Below are 21061 nucleotides of genomic sequence, written 5' to 3' on the forward strand. Positions count from 1 at the left end.
ACAGGGCTTGTTAGGCACTGAGTTATATAGACACATAATGTCCATAACTGATACCACACAGACTTTTAATAAGTGCTTGTTGAATGAATAAAATGACTAGCATGGTTTTACAAAGTACACTATGAACATTAGTTAGTAAGTCAGTCACATTTCTTAAGCACTTTCTATCTGCCAGGCACTGTGCTAAGCACTGGGAGTATAAAAAGAGGCAAAGGATAGTGCCTCCCTCATGGATTGGCAGCTAGTTGTCATAATCTGATAGAGCACTGGAGTCAGGAAGACTCATCTTCTTGAGTTCAAATCTGAAGTCAGATATTTACAAGCTGTGTGGCCCTGGGCAAATCACTTAACCTCTGTTTGCTTCATTTTCTTCATCTGTAAAATGAGCTGGTAAAGGGAAAGGCAAACCACTCCAGTATCTTTGCCAACAAAACCCCACATGGGGTCATGAAGAGTTGGATAGGACTGAACAAAAACAAACCCTGTAGGAGCTCATTGTCTAATGGGATCATCTCATGATTTCATTTGATCTTTACAACAGCCCTATGAAGAAGGTTCTAGTAATATCCCCATTTTACAGATGAGGAAGAGGAGGATCAGAGATGTTTTCACTCACCTGGGGTCATACAAGATAAGACTCAAACCCAAGTTGCTCTTAATACCAAGTTGAAGGCATTGTCCTCCATCGTGATTCTCTAGATATCCTGTGCTATGGTTACTTGTGTATTTCCTTATCTTTACTAGTGAGAAAGCTTCATGAAGGCAGGACATTTTTCTTTTGCACTACTTTGGGAGGAAACTAGATGACTCAGTGGATAATAGAGTATTGGGTCTGGAGTCAGAAGATCTGAATTCAAATCTGGCCTCAGACACTTTCTAGCTGTGTGATCCTGGGCAAGTCACTTAATCTCTGTTTGTCATAATCCACTGGCGAAGGAAATGGCAAACCGCTCCAGTATTTTTGCCAAGAAAACCCCATGGACAGTATGGTTCACATGAAGAGCTTGACAGGACTGAATGAACAGCAATGACAAACTACCTTGGACAGATTAAGAAATTGATAATGTATGTGTTGTTTTTTAATGAAGTAAGTCAAAATCAAAAATGTGGAAACATTTTGCAAAAACTGAAAACACTGTATAACTAGAAGAATTGCAAAATAAAGAGAGAGTAGAGCTCAGCATTACTACCTTTTTTCACTTCCTCCTTTATAGGCTGGTAGTGTCCTTATAGAGATTACTTGGGCTTTCATAAAACACAGTCCTCAGGGCTTCACATATCCCTAGAAAATGAATGGACTTGTGAATAGTGTCCTTTCTATACTGTATGTTCCTGTTAGAAGCTCTAAATTAGAAAGGGGAAGGCGGTCACATTAACAGAAGTTGTAACTTCCCACCTAACAGAGATCCAATAACAAAAATAGTTAGTATTTATCAAGCATCTTAAAATTTCCTAGCATTTTGCAAATATTATCTTACGTTTCCTTACAGCAACTCTGAGAGGCCGGTGTTATTACTGTTATTGCTACCATTATACAGATGAGAAACTGTGACTTGCCCAGGGTCATATATCTAGTAAATGTCTATCTAAGGCTGGATTTGAACTCAGATCTTCCTGACTCCAGGTCCAGCATTTTATCCACTGAGCATCACAGGATGGGTCCATTTAGTATAGAGGCAAATGGCTTAGCCCTCTCAATGATCCAGGTGGTTCATACTCATGACCCAATCTCTTATTGTATTGCAAGTTGTACAAAAATTTGACCACCAACTAATGACTTTTTTTTTTTTTAGCCATAGCAATTTATGAAACTGTTTGCCAACGGTTGGAGAGATGATCATTATCAGTGGGGGGTGTATTTACACTAAATAAAATCTTGATTCCTTAAAATATTGAGATAGGATAATGATTGATACTATTCTGCTTACCTCATAGAGTTATTTTAAGGATGTGAAGAAAACAATGAAAAAATATTTATTGCTATACAATGGGTTTGCCCTTCGTTCCCGAAGAAGACCATGCCATCAGAGAAATAATGACATGACTTGCACTTGACTTTGTTTTGAGTGAGGGAGGGCTGTGCAGGTCACCAGCCTCACTTCTCCTCCAGAGCCATCTGAATCCAGTAACTAGATATTCATCAGGATGACTGGAGATGACCCAGAATGAGGCAGTTGGGGTTAAGTGACTTGCCCAAGGTCACACAGCTGGTGAGTGTCAAGTGTCTGAGGTGAGATTTGAACTCAGGTCCTCCTGACTCCTGCACTGGTGCTCTATCCACTGCATCACCTACCTGCCCCTACAGACAGTAAGTAACTTGCCCAAAGAAACAAAAGTACTAGGCAGCTTAAGAGACATTTAAACTCAGGTCTTCTGATTCCAAATGCCCTACTCTTTTCACTACATCATTCTGCCTGCTTTTACTTCCTTCAAATCCAGTTCTGACATTATCCTTTCCATGAAGTCTCAAGTGATTTTTCCCTTCTTGAATCTCTGTCTGGATCTCTCCTAGGAATGAATCCCAACACTAATTTGGATCAAAGGGGGGAGGGGGGAGGGAGCATTTCTTAGGTGCCTACTATGTTTCAGAAATTATAAGGGCTTTACAAATGTTATCTCATTTGATCCTCACAACAACAGTGCGAAGTAGGTGCTATTATTATTCCCATTTTAAAACTCAGAAAATGGAGGAAGATAGAGGTCAAATGACTTGTCTAGGGATACACAATTACTATCTGAGGCCAAATTTGAACTCAGGTCTTCCTGACTCCAGACCCAATGCTCCATCTACCTAGCTGCCTGATTATTACATCTGAAAGGGGCTTAATAACAATTCCAATCCTATTTTACAGAAGAGAAAACTGAGGTAAATGAAGTGATTTCCCTGTGGTCACACAGGTAATGAGTAGCCCAGCTAGATTTTGAATTCATGTCTTTGACAGAAAAACTAGCGCTCTTTCTATTAAACTAATCGACTGTGGAAATGAAGACCCATGAGGAAAGACTAAATTAAATAATATTGTTTATCCTGAGGAAGAAAATAACAAACGATGATTTATGGTTTTTATGAAGGTAGGCCAAAGAGAAATGGGATTTAGTTGGAGCACCAAGGATTTTATCTACCTAGAGAACAATGATCCAAAAGGTGGGTGAAGGAGGCTCTTGGGATCTTTTTCTCTTGATGTGTTTCAGGTTAGATCAACTTTCATTTGCCTTTGGTATTTTAAGTGTGTGCTCATTGGGAAGCAAGGGAAGAGGTGGTATGGCTTCTTAGAGGCCTTTTCTATTTACAATGTGAGGTTTGTAAGGATGAACCTGAGTCATCAAGACCAAGATTAAATTGTATTGTCTTCTCTTGCTTAAGAAGGCAGAGAAAAGATCCCTTTGCCTCTCAATCAATGATTTTATTAATACAACACAAAATCTCTAAGTTTGTGGAAGATGTGGTATAGAATCAGTTGGGGCTGGTCCAGAAAAAGTTTTCTGAGAGAATAGGACTTGTTTTGGTTTTCAAAAGGCATCAGGAGAGGAGTGTGCTGCTAAAAGTTTAATTAATAATTGTCTCTCCAGAAAAAAAACCATACAAACAATACACTAAATTTAATCTGGATGTTTTAAAAAAGAAGTTTTTACTGATGTCTTCTGTTTTGTACATCATCCTAGTTATCTCAAGTATCCTTCTCTTTTATTCAAGTCCTCTTTGATCTTTGTAATTTTGTTACATTCACTCAATTTTTCCATTTACGTTGTTGTGGTTACTGTGTATGTTGTTTTCTTGATTCTGTATCAGTTCCTGTTGATCTTCCCAGGCTTCAATGTATTTATCACACTTATCATTTCTTACAGCATAATAATAGTTCGTTACTACAATTCTCCAATGAATGGTCATCTACTTTGTTTCCAATTCTTTGCTATCACAAAAAGTGCTGCTGTAAATATTTTGGTGTTTTTGGGGAGTTTTCTTCTTATTAATGGCTTCCTTAGCATATAAATCCAATAATGGAGTCTTTGGTTCAAAGAGCATGGACACTGTAGTCACTTTACTTGCATTATTCCAAATTGCTTTCCAAAATGGTTGTATTATTTCACAGCTCCACCAACAATGTGTTAGTATACCTGTCATTACACAGCCTCTCCAGCATTGATTATTGTCATTTTTGTCATCTTTGTCAATTTAATCTACATTATTCGCATTTTCTAACACTTTCGTCTAAATTATCTACAGAACAATAAATCAAGCTGTGAATAATATTTGCCAATTTGCAAAGTATACATATTCACACTGATAATTTAACATTCATCTCTCAAAAGCCTATTTAAACTGGCTCCAGCACATCCTTGAAGAGGGAACACAGTCTTGTTGAGAAGTAAGTGTCTATTTTTCTGGGCTCCTTATCTACATCCATCTGAGGATGTTTTGTATTCCTTACAGGTGGTGCCCATGAAGGTCTGCAGCATTTGGGTCCTTATGGTAACATCCCTAACATTGTGGCTGAACTGATTGGTGACAACATCCCCAAGGACTTCAGTGAGGACCAGGGCTATCCAGATCCTCCAAATCCCTGCCCCATTGGAAAAACAGGTAATGGGCAAGCATACTGATGTGTTCCCAGGGAGAAATAGATTTGAGATTGTAAGCAATTGAAACTTAAAAGTGCTAATGGTAAGCATTGAGAATTACTAACAGTTCAATTCTACTGGGTAGCCCTGTGTTAGAAAGTGAAGAGGCCAAGTGAATTTAATTTGGCATACGTATATCAGTCATGAGGCCCAGATATATAAAATTATTTTGCCAATATTTTCTCTCACTCTCCCTCTCCCATTGTTCAGTCATGTCAGACTCTTCTTGACTGTTCATGAGGTTTTCTTGGCAAACATACTTACGTGATTTACCATTTTGTTCTCCAATGGATTAAAGCAGAGGTTAAGTGACTTGCCCAGGGTCACACAGTTAAGAAGTATCTAAAGTTAGATTTGAAGTGGTCTTCCTGACTCCAGGACCAGTGCTCTGTCCACTGAGCTATCTAGCCGTCCCTCTTTTAGCTGCCCTCAATTATCTCCCCATTCTCCTTAACTTAAAAAGAAATCTTCATCACCCCCTCCCTCCAAATTCCTCCAAAATATCTTTCCCTTTTCCCACATAAGACACAGACAACTCAAGATTATCTACTCTCAGGATTATCCACACCCATTCATTTCTCCTACTTTCCCCCCGCAACTACCAGCCCTAGCATCCAGTTAGCCCCTCCCTTTGCAGGAGGTGGGGGCGGTGGGAGGAGCAAAATGCCAACAATTTAAGATCTATTAGACTGTAAATTTTTGGGGACAGGAATTGTCTTTTGCCTCTTTTTGTACCCCAGCCCTTGGCACAATGCCTGACACATGGTAAGTGCTTAATACATGTTTATTGATTGATTGATCTATGTAGAGCTGGAAGGGACCTCAGGGCCCATGTAATTGACTTCATTTCTAGATGAGGACATTGAAACAGTGAAAGTGACTTGCTCAAATTCGTACATGTGGCACCACAGAGATACAAAATGGTTTCAATTCCATCATCTCACTGAATATTTATTATTATTGCTATCCTAATGTAATAGATAGGAGACGAGGCTCATCTAAGATCATATAGTAAATAGAAGAGTAGGACTGTAGACTCTGGTATTCTTCCTACTGGTCCTCTTTGAGAACAACACCACAGCACTTCTCTGAATTTAGTGTGGTAGAGTGGAAAGAGACATAGCTTTGGAGTCAGAGGACCTAGGTTCAAATTCAGCCTTATACATCCTTGGGTAAAGCCACTTCAATTCTGTGGACTGTGGTTTTCTCCTCTATAAAATGAGGGGGTTGGATGAGATGGCTTCTGATGCCCCTCCAGTTTATAGATCTGTGATTTTATTTGCCCAATATAGATTAAGCAAAAAATCCAACTGTCAGTTCGAATACATTTTAACAGTTCTGATAAAAAAATCAGAAATGGAAGCCTGCTAAAATATTTTGAAATATTTCAGTTTAACTCCTTCCTTTCCCTCTCTGCTTTCTCCCCTCAGGTCTTCATACACTGTTTCTATGGATAATAGTGAGAGGCCTAGCATACTAGTATTTCCTATTAAAGTTGTCCTGGACCATGTTCCTCATAACTGTCATTCTTCTTAAGACATGGTAATTTCTTAATTACCAGAATAGGCTTGCATCCTGATAGACCAATGATAGGATTGGTAGCCCTGGCCTGAGGACCCCTCTGCCCCTACTTTCAGGCTCTGTTTAAAGGGAGACCTTTGTTTTTAAGCTATCACTCAGTGACTAAGGATAGAATTCCCCATTTCATTTTCTCTGCTTTTTAACGTAACATGCAAAGAGCTACCACCTGCTATTTCTAACTCAATTTAGGATAAAATGTTTTGTCTACATATGGACCGAGTTGGAACCCAGTTTAATCTGGTTACCTGCTAGGGTTCATCACTTTCAGGGACAAATCTGTACTTTCAATAACTCATGGATTGTGTGAAAAGGAATCCAGAGTTGGGCAGGGAGGCTGAGCGTTAGGTTCTAATAGGGTATCAACATGCCTGAATACAGCTAACCTTGTTTCTTGGTGGTGCAAATTCCTCATTATTGAAATAATTGATTTCACTGATGTTTGGTGTTATTTCAAGCATGACAGAGAGATCAGGAAAAAGTCTCAGGGATTCCATAGGGGATGTTGAGGAGTAGACTTTGGACTTTGCTGCCTCATGAAAATCCCTTCTGGGCTAGAGCTACTAGAGAAGGTACTGAGATGGTGCAGCAATCATATGTCCTGGAAAATCTAGGAAGGAAAGAAAGTGTACTTTTAACAAGACTTTACAAAAGGAATATCTTCTATCAGACCATGTGTCTTGGGTTTTTGTTGTTGTTGTTGTTAAAAAACATGGTCACTGTAACTAACGAGAATCTAAGTGATTGCGTGTGGCAAAGCAATGTGGGTCTGCCGGCGCAGTGAAAAATTAGATTTGAAAATAGGATTGCAGGAAAACCTGAATCACTGCATGGCTCAGATCATTTCAGCCACATATTATTTGCTTGTATAATTTTAGATTCAGGGAGAGGAAAGACCTGTACCAAGTTTAAGGAACAACATTCCCCAGGGGCAGCTGGCTGGATTGATTAGACACAGCAGAGGGCCTTATTCAGGTATTTAGAAGGAGTGAGTTCAGAGTGAAACATTTTGGGTTTGAATCCTCCCCATCCCTTCCATGTCTCCAAATTCTACCCATCTTTCAAGGCTCGGCTCAAGTTTTACATGCTTCACAAAGTATCAAATCCTCAGTCTGGCATTTAGACTCACTTTAGTCTGGCTCTCAACTACCTTTCTAGGCTTATTTCATAATATTCCCCCTCAAATACTCTCCTTTCTGGGCAAATTGGCCTGGTGTATGACATTCTGGCTTTCACCTCTGTACCTCTGCTCTGGTGGTCTGCCATGTCTGGAATGTTCTCCCTCCCTTCCTCTGCTTTGTAGGATCCCTAGCTTGCTACAAAGCACAACTTAAGGGCCACTTTTTACGTGAGGACTTTCTTGACCGTCACTGCAGTTGTTAGAACTCTCTGCATCTTGAAATTGCTTTGTATTTCCTTTCCTTTTCCTTGTCCTCCTTCTGTCCTTCCCCCAATGGAATATAAGTTCCTTGAATAAAGGAAATGTTTAGTTTTTTTCTTGGCATCCCTAATACCTAGTAGAGTGGTCTGCACATAGAAGGCATTTAACAAATGTTTCTTGAACTAAATTTATAGTACATAGATCTCTTTTTCTGAATTTCTCAGTTTCTTATTCCTTGTATTCTCATTTCGGACTTAATCATATACTTCTTTATGTTATTTTTTCGTGATAAATGAGTTGAATTCTACATGTATCATTGAAAGGTTACTATGTGTAAGGCCTTGCTAGAAGAGGGTTATGTGACACATTCACTTTTGATCTGTGAACGGAAGAGGGGAACACAAGTACTGAAGTCATAGTAATTCAAATAAGTCAAGTCAGCAAGTATTTATGTTCCGGTCATGTGGAAAAAAAAATGACTAAGACACAACTCCGGTTCTCAAGAAACAGTTCTGATGGACATTCTCAAAAAAAATTAGGAAAACAATACAAAGTGTTATCAACAGAATGTAAGCTTTATGTTCCCTGTTAGTCTTTGCATATGTAGCACATTGCCTGGTCTAAAGTTGGTACATAATAAACGTTTATTCATTGTTTGATATCATTCGGTGCTAGACTGTATGGTATAGACCATAAATATGGATGTCCGAGAAGGAAGAGGTCAGTATGGGCTATGGTATAAGCCCCAAGTCTCAGCTTTTAGACCTCCATGCATCCAATATACTATTCTGGAAATTTAGTCTTTAATTTAAGGAAAATTTATCCTTTAATTCTCTCAATTTGCTTTCTGCGTCATTGTGGAAATGTAGGGAAATCCTCATCTATGTTGTTTCCTGGCCACAGAGATAATATATTAAATTCTGTGGTTGGTATCTCAATTATCTGACTCCTACTCCTACGTTCTCATGACCCCATTGGGCTCCCACCCTTCAGCATCACCCAGGAAATCACTTCCAGTAAAGAATTAGAATCCACTCCACAAAGTTATCATCCAAAAAATGTGTCTGAGCACCTATTTTTACTATAATCTTCTCCATTCCTACCAGCGTGACATATGATGGTTGCAGATGTAGGGGTTAGATAACGTTCCCAGTCAGGAGATCTGAACACTGAGCAGACACAGTAGAGCTGCATTAGAGATCTTTTGGTATGCTAATGACTTCCACATTAGGTTCATACTGTGGAGAGGCCTTGTGTGCGTTTCAGACTGCCTTCTGGAAAGACTTGGAAATACTCCAAGAAACGAGACACAGGACATACCTGGCTGATTGTAAATAGGCGCGCATTTTCAGCACTTATTTGATGTCTCATCAGTCTTTTGAAAACTGGTCTTCACTCCTCCCCTCAGCTTCCCATGCAACCCAGACTCCTTATGTTCTTTTCTGGTTGTCTAAGGCACATAAAAGATAGGCAGAATGAATCATCTCCAGAGAATCGTAAGATCCAGAGGGGCTTTGGAGAGTGCTGAGGCTAAGGAAACTTTGTCCTCCTCTTAGCAAGGAGGGGATGGAGTATAGATGTGAAATGAGGAATATATAACATGGAAAATATGTTAATTTATTTGACTGGACGTATTTGTTACAAGGGAGAGTTCCATGGAGGGAAGTCCTTGAGGGGTGATAGTGATGTTTTAAAAAGGCATCAATAAAACATTTACAAAAAGGAAAAACGATTTTGAAGACACTGTTTCTGAATGATAGTGTGGTCTAGTTAGAGAGTTGACCTTTGATTTAGTAAGACCTGAGTTCAAGTCTTGCCTTAGACCCCAGATTAGTAAACAGATATACCATACCCACTGAATATAGAATGGGTGTGTGTTAGACTAATGTCTGCCCAAGCCTGTTGCTTAACCACTGAGTGCCTCAGGCAGCTCCCACAGAGGATGTCATTCTACATCCTTGGAAGGAATGTCCAGGTTAGGCACTGCCCTACCAAGATGAAACCACAGATCTGAACCGAAAATTCAAACAAGAAAATCAGAGCCTATAGCACCAGTCATGCTGGAACAGCCATTAGCCCAACACACTCACACACACACACACACACACACACACACACACACACACACACACACACACTCACACTCACACATACACACACCCCTCTGTTCAGTGACTATGGTGTGTGTGTGTGTGTATGTGTGTGTCCATGTTGTTTATTAATGCAGGAGCACATTAAAAATATGCGAACTGTACTGATTATACAAAATACACAGCATTTCCTCCTCCCCCTCCTCCGAAGGAATGCGTATCTCATATTAGAACTATAATTAGCCCAAACTTCGCCTGAGACAAATTTAGTTTGTGGGTGGGTGAGTGAAGTGAGGTCAGGAGAGGATTGTGGATGTGGTTATGTCCTGGGCCTCCAGAGATCTAGGAGGTAAATCAAGCTACTGAGGGTCATCAGCAGGGGAGGGAGGAATCACACTTTATCTCCTATCAGTGCCCTGGGACAGAGTCTCATTTGGCCTCATGCTGAATACAATTGTGCCCAATATATAGGAATTAACTAAGGTTTATTAAGTACTTACTGTAAGATATTTATTATATAACATTATTTATCAAATAATTTAGTGTATTTACATAAAATATATTTTATATGTAAAATAAATTGATGTCGCACTTTTCTCTAAGGAGCAAAACTGCATTTATTTTAAAATACTATATAGAATATTATATTATAAATATATACATTATTAAACAAATTAACATTGTGTTTAAAATACAATTATTCTATTTTATGTTACATAAAAAATAATATGATAATATTGAACCTTTCTCTAAGGAGCACAAGGTATTTCCAAAAATCTAGGCACAAACTTCACCGTATCCCTCTGAAGTAACTAGAGGGAAGTAGCCACCATCATTTTCAGTTTCCAGATGGAGAAGAGGCCCAGAGAGGGAAAGTGATTTGCCTGAGGTCACAAAGTGAGTCAAAAGGAAGCAGGAATAGATACATGGGATGCAGATGGGAATGTGATTCTGACCTTCAGTGGCCTGCCTTGTTCCTATTTACCTTTACCCATGGGGGCATGCATAAGTTGCTTGGCTTTTCTCAAAGACTTCTGGCTGTTTGCAGTAGATGATGGATGTCTGGAAAACTCCCCTGACACTGCAGAGTTCAGCCGAGAGTTCCAGCTGCATCAACACCTTTTTGATCCTGAACATGACTATCCTGGCTTGGGCAAATGGGTGAGTTCAACTTTAATTACTACCAATCATAGTTACTACTTATATAATGTTTTAAAATTTGCAGAGTACTTTCTGTACATCATCTCAGCTGAGCCTCAGAGCAAACCTGTGGAGTAGGTACTACAGTTAATATTATTCCCATTTGACAGTTGAGGAAACTAAGGTTCAGAGAGGTGAAATGATTGCCTACGGTTGTACTGCTAGTAGATATCAGAGGTAAGATTTGAAAGCAGGTCTTCCGGACTCCAAGTCCAGCACTCTCTTTACTGTCCTATCCTGTGTCTATATTTTCCAGACTCATTTATTGAAGGTGCTAAAGTAGAGCTAAATTAGAGAGGAAATTTGGGAGGGGAAGACTGTTTAGGAACAGATTTATTAAAAGCCTAGGACAGGGAAGGGCCTTGAACAATTCCTCGATGATGTCATCCTTCCTGGCAGCTTCTTGACAATTGTATAGAATTAGTAGGTAAGGATTTAAAGTAATGTAGATGAATATTTTGTTGACTAAGCATGGATAAACATGTTACTCTCTGGAATCTGGTTCTGGGTTATTTGTGTCATTTACCATGGTGTAATACATAGAAAATAGGAAATAAGGTTTTTTAAGTATGGATATATTCTTAAAATTAAGTTAAATCAATAAGTATTAAGTCCATACTGTGTTATTTTTAAACTTTTATTTTTTGCACAGAAGAATTATAGTTAATAGAAGAAACTATGAGAAAAAAACAAAGCAAAAGAGAAAAGGGTTTGCTTCACCCTGAAGTCCAGCTCCATCGTTCCTTCTCTGGATGTGGATGGAATTTTCCATCAAGAGTCCTTTGGAGACGTTTTAGGTCGTTGTGTTGCTGAGAAGGGCTAAGTCTATCAGAAACAGTCCTTGCACACTGTGGCTGTTACTGCGTATAATGTTCTCCTGGTTCTGCTCACTTCACTCAGCATCAGTTCATGTAAATCTTTCCAGGTTTTTCTGAGGTCTGCCTGTTTATCATTTCTTATAGCACAGTAGTATTCCATTACATTCATATAACACAATTTGTTCAGCCATTCCCCAATTGATGGGCATTCCCTCAATTTCCAGTTCTTGGCCACCACAAAAAGAGCTGCTATAAATATTTTTGTACATGTGGGCATAATGTGTTTTTGAGACAGACATTTTGTTATACAGTTTTCATCTAATATGGCTTCCTTTTGAGGGAGTGAGTTTCTTGTCACTGCAGGTGTTAGAGGATCTCTTCCTGGAGTTTGTTCCCACATCACTGGGTCTGGAGGGTAGGAATACAGCTCTCAGACTCTAGTCTGGATGTATTCCCATCCAGAGGCTTGTTGTCATGTGTGGAGACACAGCTTACTCTGCCCTATGATACTTGAACCATTGGGAAAAAAAGTGACAGTGTCTTAGCCCTCCATTACTAGGAGGTGGGAAGGCTGCTTCTGACACCAGAATTGTTGGTTCAGCATCTGCTCCTCCCTATCTCAGTACTCAGGAGGATCAACAGGCATTATGCAAGATATATAAATCTATCTATCTATCTATCTATCTATCTATCTATCTATCTATCTATTATCTATCTATCTATCTTTCTATCTATCATCTATCTATCTATCTATCTATCTATCTATCTACCTATCTATCTATCATCTATCATCTATCATCTATCTATCTATCTCCCTTCTACCTTTACCTCCTCCTCCATGGTATTATCATAGAATCTCAGAGTTGGAAGGGATCTCAGAGATCATCTAGTACAAGCCACAGCTGAAGGTAAATTCCTGGTACAACATACCCAAGAAGTGGTCTCACAGCTTTTGCCTGAAAACCACAAATAATGGAAAACTCATTACTTCCTTAGGCAGCCCATTCCACTTTTTGATGGTGCTAATTAATAAGCTTCTTCCCCCCATACATGAAGGCCAAATTTGTCTCCTTGCAATTTGTACTCATTGCTTATAGTTCCATCCCCCTTCAGGGCGGGGAGAGGTTTAGCAAAACAAGCAATTATAATAAATAGCTAACACTTATATAGCACGTTAAGGGTAATGAACATCTGAGGAATGAAGGATTGGAATTCATCCTTCCCAATTCCAAGTCCGGTGTTCTCTCCACTGTGGCACTTAGTGGTCTAATCCTTCTTCCACATGACAACTCTTTGGATACTTGAAGTCAATGATCATATTTTCTTCCATTTTCTCTTCCCCAGGTTAAACATCCCTAGTTCTTCCAACTAATCTTCATGTGACATGAACTCAAGACTCTTCACCATCCTGGTTATCTTCCTGTGGATATTTTCCCACATATCAAAGTGCTTCCTAAAATATGACTCCCAGAAGGGAACACAATACTCCAGATGTGGCCAGACAGAGTGGAATATAGTAATATTATTTCCCTCATCCTTGTCATTATTCTTCTCTTAATGCAGGCTAGGATTGCCTTAGCTTTCTTGCCTGCTATATCTCATTTTTGACTCATTGAACTTTTGGTCCATTAAACTACCTAGATCATTTGCAGATGACACTCTCCTCTATCTTACATTTTAGAAGTTGATTTTATGAACCCAATTGCAAGGCTTTATATTTACCTATATTAAATTTAATGTTATTACATTTGCCATTCTCTCTATTAGAGACTAGGTGGACCCTATCTGCCATCATTGTAGGACTCTGGAGAGTGATTGCATCTGCTCCTCTTGGTTGCTTCAATTATCAGCCTTATGCTGATGGTTTCTTAATGAAATTTATGTATCTAACCCTAATGCCTGAATTCCACTCTGACCCTGATAGCTGCCTGCTTGATGTCACCTAGCTTTCCTAATGGCATCTCAAACTCGGGGTTTCCAAAACAGAATTGATCATTTTGATCCTTGTTCTTGACCTGTTTCCAAACTTCTCTGTTTCTGTTGAGGACATTGTCATTCCCCAAGTCACCCAGGTGTCATCTTAGACTTATTCTTGTCTTTCACCAATCTTATCAGTCACCAAACTTGTCAATATTCCCTCTACATCATCTCTCATATCCTTCTCCTTCTCTTTACTCAAATAACCTCTACCTTAGTTCAGACCCTTAGCATCTCTTAGCTGGACTATTATATTAGCATCCTAATTGGTCCTAACATTGATTTCATCTTCACCTCTCTTCAATTCATTCTTCACACAGCGGGAAAAACAATTTTCTGTAGACACAGGTACACCTTTCCCTCAACGCCAATTCTGCTCCAAAATCCTTGGTGACACTGCATTGACTATAAGATGAATTATAAACTCCTCATCCTAGCATTTAAAGCCCTTTAAAATCTTGAGTCAACCTACCTTTCCTGAATTATTTCATATCACCTACTTTTGTTACAACTTAGGCAGCTAGATGGTGCAGTGGATAAAGTTCTAGACCTGGAGTATGGAAGACCTGAATTCAAATGTGATCTTGCACATTTATTAGCTATGTGACTCTGGACAAGCCACTAAACCTCTGCCAGCCTCAGTTTCCTCAACTGTAAAATGGATTTAACAATAGCACCTACCTCCCAGGATTCTTGTAAGCTCAAATGAGCTGTTTATAAAGTACCTAGCACAGTGCCTGGCACATATTAGATGTTTAATAAATGCATTTTTCCGTCTCTCCTTCCTTAATTGTCCTACTGTTCCCCTCAGTCAGCATTCCATGAGGACTTGTGTTCAAAACTGAACTCTGCTACTTACTACCTGTGTGACCTTGGGTGAGTCATTTAACTTTGAACTTCAATTTCCTCATCTGTAAAAGGAGGGAGTTGGACTAAATGGCCTCTTAAATTCTCTTCTAGCTCTAAATCCATGGATTTCATGGTCCAATGCTTTGTGATTCCCAAGTCCAGAGCTCTTTCTACTATGCTACTATGCTTCTTTAGCTTGGATGTGAGCTGTGTCTTGAGTATAGGTAGGATTTGGAAAAAAGTGGTAGGAGAGAATTCAGAAAGGAAAGAGTATAATCAGGGCAATTAGCTAATTAAAATGGAGCATTTGTATTTGGGAGTGGTGGGAAATAAATTTGGATTGGTAGGTTGGGATTAAATTATGGAAGATCTTTAAAAAGGATCATAGAAATATCTATTTGGAACTGTAATACATCTTGAAGTCATCTAGTCTGGATCCCCTAATTTTACAGATGAGGAAACTGCAGCCCAGAGATGTGAAGTGACTTGCCCAAGGTTACCCACTTAACAAATGACAGAGGTTGAATTTGAAACCAGGGATTCTGACTCCAAATCCAGTATTCAAGGAATTTAGACTTGATGTGAAAGAAAAACAAAGAAACATTGTAGGCTCTTGAAGAAGAGACTGATATAATACAAGTGCTCTTTATTAAGATCAGTCTGGCAGCTAATGTCAGCTAGGAGGCAATTTTAAAATCATAGACAAACCACAGAATCTCAGTTGGAAGAGACCTCATAAGTCATCTACTATGACACATTTAGTCTTGTGTCCAAGAGCCTACTCTATAGCACTCCCAATATGCGAATTTCAAAGCTTCACTTGAAGATGTCTCTTGACCAAGAACATACAATCTTCCAAGGACATTTCTTCTATTTGTGGACAGCTCTGATTATTAAGAAGTATTCTTTTATATGCAGTCAAAATCTGTCTCGATAATTCTAAACTTTGCTACCTAAGTTCAAGCAGAAAAAGTTTATTTCCTTTTTTTATGATAGTCCAAGTTCTTGAAGACAGTGATTATGTCTTTCTTGGTGTATCAATTGATACAAGAATTTTTTTTGTAATTAAAAAATTTTTTTGCGATATTTTACTATAATTTCTCCTATCTGCGCATATGCTCAAAGAACTCACAATCTAATGGGAAGCTCCACCGTCAGTGTGAGGCAGAACCTGTTTTACACATCTGAATATTGAAGCTCAAAGGTGAAATGATCATCTCCCCAATCTGCTATAGTAGTGGTGGTCCTACGCCATCTTTAATCCTTCCCTTTCTTCCAGGATAGCTTCAGAAAAGCCCTATGCCATCATAGGTATACAATGAGCAGGGTTTAAGGTGATGGCAATGGAAATAGAGATAAGGGGAGGAAAGGAAAGACATTGACAAAGGAATTAACAAGACAGAAAATGAAAAAGAAAATTGAATAAAGGAGATGGAGGGTGGGGAAGAAGAATTGGTAGCTTAAGAAAAAAATAGGTCTTCACTTGGCACTGGGGAGTATATAAGGGAGATATGAGAGGGATAAAAAAAGATTACTTAGCAGAACCAAGGGCTGGATCAAAGTGGAAGTCGTTTCTTTACTCTTTAAAGGTTTGGTTTCACTTAGTTTTACATTTTCTGTGTGGTCCAGGAATAGGAGTAGAAAAGAACAGAGGCTGGGGATGGAAAAGATTAGGCAATGGCCCATTGAGTTTGGAGGAAGGAGTCCAAGTGCTTTAGAGGGCAATACTGAAGTAGTTGACCTTGGGAAGTTGAGAGCGAATCTAGAACAGTTAGAAGGGAACCAATGATCTGGGTGGGAGCAGGAAGTACTAAGTCAAGGCAGAGAATAAGTTTAGTGGGTGTAGGGAAGTAGGAGAGATGGAAGACATCATCTTTCCTTCTTTCTAGATTTGGCTCATCTTTTTCAGAAAGCCTTTCTAGATTATCTTCAGTCATTCTAATAACCACCCAGCCTGTAGTTCACATCCTTGAATAATTAGCACATATGTGTAGTATATCTGTTTCTGTCACTTGTTTTCTATGTATGTATCAGAGCCAAAGACTAGAACTTGGATTCCCTATAAGAGGGAAGAACTATTAGTAAATCCACTACTTTAGGTCATGTTTAGAAGTTTCTTATCAACTGTGATCATTTGTTTAAACTTAGCTTTCCTTAGTTTATTGCCTTATTAGTAACTGGTAGGTACTAAGAGTTAATTTGCTTGAAATTCACAAGTATGTGTGATGTTTTTTTTAGTAGGGTCCCACCATCTCCAGTCAGTATTTTCACAGATTTAGAGTTCTCAAGAAAGCATAATTTCTTGTTTCTTGTGCAGTCCTACTAAGGACAATGATATAAATGTATATTACATATACATACACACATACACACACACACACGTATATATACACAACACACACTACACATACATTAATTGACTTGCTTATGTCTCAGAGGTATGATTGAAACCTACATATCTACATATTCTCATTATCTCTCTCTCTCTGTCTCTTTCTCTCTCTCTCTTTCCACACACACACACACACACACACACACACACACACACACACACACACACCATTAACATATCAATCAATCAGTGAGCTCGGCAACTCTCTCAGACAGCTGTGTTAGAGATGAGTTAAATCAGTGGAAGGAGTTTCCACACTGATACTTCTTCATACCAATTGAAATCATAAGTCCAATATGTACATTGTGATTATTTCTATAATAACTTACTATTTTTAGTTCTTTATTAAAGATTATTATTTATATAGTTGTTTAGAATGTGCAAAACACTGCATATATTATGTCATTTGAGTCACATGACAACCCTCTGAAAGTATGGCAGGCATTAAAACAGATTAGGAGACCAAATTTCAGAGAAATTAAGTGCTTTGCCAATAGTCAATGCCCAATCAGTAAGTGTAAAATCAGGACTGGAACTTAGGTCCTTGCTTGCTTTTAAGTCCACTACTCTCCACTGAATCTCTAAGTTAAACATGAATGTCTGTCTTGTCCCTTCCATTAGATTAAAGGCACAGACTATTCATTCTCCTTTGTAGTTTTCCACAGTGTTCAATATATAGTAGGCATCCAGTAAATATTGACCAAAGAACTTTAAAACCTGAATGCATTCCTATGTCTTTTCATTACTTGTGATATCTCCTGGGAGGTGGTCATGCCTACAAGAGGGAAGAGTTGTTTTGCAAGAAATGAACACCCAATACACTCTGATGCTAAGTAACTCAATGACTGGTCCCTGCAAATTTCACTCTTCTTCCCCTCTGTATCCTTGAACTTCAGTGTTACTCTCTCAGGAAAAAAGTTTCTGACCTAGGAAGACAAGTGTTTCCCCTTTCTAAGCATGCATCAGTATTCTTGATCAGCACCTTGGATGACTCTAGAACATTTTCAGTAAACAAAGCAAACTCAACTGGGTGAACACAATAGATGAGTTGGATAGGGACAGTCTCCTTTGTGTGGTGCTGCAAACATAAGTTACCAATAAAGTCACTGCACTGTCTTTGGTTTAACTTCTCCAAATGGCCATTACTCCCTTACCTACAGCTATGTTTAGTTATTTCTGAGTTCATGGAATGGCTGGGTGACTTCCCCCCAAACCTAGTCTCTCAACCCCTAGTCTCTCAATTTATACAGTCAGTATTTAAAACTACCAGGATTTAGTTGCTCCCAACCTAAGACTTTCGTGCCATTGTACCTAACTCTTGGTAATGGACATACCCTTGCCATGACCCTGTCTGCACTTGGTTTCTCCACACTGTGTACAATTCCATTTGATAAATCTAGCAGATCATTAATCCTGGGAAAGTAGCTCTTTGCAAGGTGGTACCAAGCTTGAGATTGAATCACTCATCCCTCAGTTGATCATGTTTGATCAAGTCAAGACCGAATGATCATTTGTGATGATGTTGAAGGTTTAACATTTCAGTTTAGAATTTAACTAAATGCCTTTTGACAGCAGTGCTCTGAACTGTTAGAGGAAGGTGTTCCTAAGGAAAATCTTCCAGAACTAGAAGGCTCACTTACTGAAAAATACATTATAAGGCAGCTAAGAGAGTGACTGCAAGACACCATGATGTCCTGTGGTATTTGCTCTCAGTGGAAATAAACTTACTGCCTTTTGCCTGTTCCAGCATCCCATAATTACATGGCTGATGGAGATTCCCTCTCGTAGAGGGGTTTGAAATCTGAGAATCCCTGAATTTTAAAAATAGTTTGGATAACTGTGTTTCAGTATAATCACTTTCCTTTTTTAACCCTATGTGTCTCTTACATTTAAGACATTCTTCTGAGAAAGTTTCACCAGAATGACAAAGGAATCCATGACATAAACAAATTAAGAACTTGGTTTAGAACCCCTGCTCTAGTTAAGTATCCCCTAAAGTGGGTTCTTTGTCATCTGTGCACGTTCACCTCTGCTGAAGCACACTAGATGTCTAAGCTCTTCAGTGATGGATAGGAAGCCTCTGTTAGAGTCTGGAACCTGCCACCTCCATTGAAAGCAGCCTGGCTTAACCTGAGGGACTTTGGCTCCTGGAGAGGTGGATTGTTTATTAGCTTTCATTTTCTCTTGTCTGTCTGTTCAATCTATCTCTGACCGTTCCATTGCCTACAAAACACTCAAAGTAAGGGTTGCCTAGGTCCACCTTAGTTTCTCTTGAAGCTTAGAATGGAAGCAGAGCCTGAACATATCCTGATGACCTGGGATGAATGAGAGAGTGATATTTGGGAAAGAACTAACAGGCAAAGTGAATTATAGAAGACCAGAATGGTAGGACCATAGCTGTTGAGTTTGGAGGGACATCAGAGGTTATCTGATCCTACTCCCTTACCTTACAGATAAGAAAACCAAGGTTAAATGACTTGCCCAAGGTCACAAGTGTCAAAGCAGGGACTGTCGTTTTTGGTAATAAAAATTTCATGGAACAAGGTAGTTTCAGGAAATGCTGCTGAAGAGAAAAAACAAAAAATGTTTTGCTTTATCATATTCTATGATATTAGAGTTTAGTTAAGTCCTATTCCACTCCATCCAATCCCTTTCTGTTCTAATAAATCTTTTCCTGCTCCATTTAATTTCATTCCATTCTTTCCATCCCATTCCATTTATTCAGCAAATTTGATTGCTACCCCATCTTGCCGTATCAGCTATCAGGTTGGCTCCACACCCACTCATGATCAATGAATTTAATATTGTGCCACAGACCAAACAAGTCCCACTCTGCTTTGAGTAATGGGGAATAAAAATGCTCATGTTGAGGTGGCATTCTGCCTGGTGGTGTTAACACTATTGCCACTCTGGGAATTGGGAATAACATACATCCATGGAAAAGATAAACTTCAGGCAGCAAAAGTAAAGACCCAGAGTGTGAAAGACTTTTTCCTATATGGAACAACCTACATGGCTGCCTTTTCTCTCTTCAAGTATTAAATTGTGCTGTTCCCCAAGAAAGCCGACAAGTGTGATTGCAGCCAGAAATGTCCCTCTTTGGCAGATGGAGCGGCTCTTTGCCTTTCCTTCCCTGGCACAGCCTTCATGCATAGTTGAGGTTGGGCTAGAGATATGGATTGTGAATCAGGGAGATTTTAATGAACATGAAAAATACAAAGCTCATTCTTGGCACTTGTCATTTTTGTCTCCACATCTATGATTTTCTAAAAAAAAATTGTTGTACTCAAACAACTCAAAAGGAATAAGTTGGTACTTCATCAAAACTTTATGCTGCACTTCCTTTATCACAGTTAAGGAAGCTTATTTAGAGTAAGATCAATCACCTCATTTATACTTGATTTTCCCTTCATTAAAAAACCAAACTAACCCAAACAACAACCAGCACAAACACCCCCATTCTCCTTCTCCCGTCCCACTCACAGGTTAAGTTTTCTGTCTTCTATAATCATAATCGAGAGAAAAATCTGTTGAGCATGTGTCCTATATTCTTGAGCTTAGTTGACTCCACTGTGTGTTTGAAATATAGCAGTATGTGGAAACACTTATACAAACTGTGGTAACAGAGCTTTTTTCCCCTCAACATAACTTTCCTTTCTGCCAAGAAGTTTTTTTTTGGCAGTTTTTAAAAGGTTCACTCTATTAAAAATGTTATGGACCAAATGGTTTCCTTAGCATCTTTACTGGGGGCACTAACTTAAAACTACAGATGGATTGGTTGCAGAAGCCATGATGTTGAATTTATTTACTTGGAGAATTGTTACAAATAATCAAACACTACACCCCTGGAGCATTTAGTTTATGCAGTTTGTTAAAAGGGAGTGAGATACCATTCTCCTCCTCTCCCCGTCCTTGCCCCCTCGATGGCTGGTTTCTACCATAACCATTTCATGGGGCGGTACTAGATCTGTGCTAGATTGGTTTCTAGTGCTTGTATTTTAAAATGTATTTTCCTCTTTATATGATTGTTGATGACACTCGTGGGCCCCTGGGCACTCCAAAGGACTTTATTAAAAGCTGAAAAACCACTAACTTTTCTCTTGTGGTTTATCTTTCTGACACGACATTCTTTTCATCTAGTTCTGTTTCCAAAATA

The 21061-nt window shown here is 39.0% G+C and overlaps 1 protein-coding gene across 1 annotated transcript in view; it reads left to right on the forward strand.

The window, feature by feature from the left end:
- Positions 1-21061, forward strand: part of LOC140513808 (uncharacterized) — a 66675-nt gene that overhangs the window by 39409 nt on the left and 6205 nt on the right. Inside the window, 2 exon segments of the mRNA XM_072623805.1 lie at positions 4433-4582; positions 10718-10830. Coding sequence (XP_072479906.1) covers positions 4433-4582; positions 10718-10830 — 263 coding nt within the window.

Source organism: Notamacropus eugenii, chromosome 7, assembly GCF_028372415.1.
Source record: "Notamacropus eugenii isolate mMacEug1 chromosome 7, mMacEug1.pri_v2, whole genome shotgun sequence".
NCBI classification, from domain to species: Eukaryota; Metazoa; Chordata; class Mammalia; order Diprotodontia; family Macropodidae; genus Notamacropus; species Notamacropus eugenii.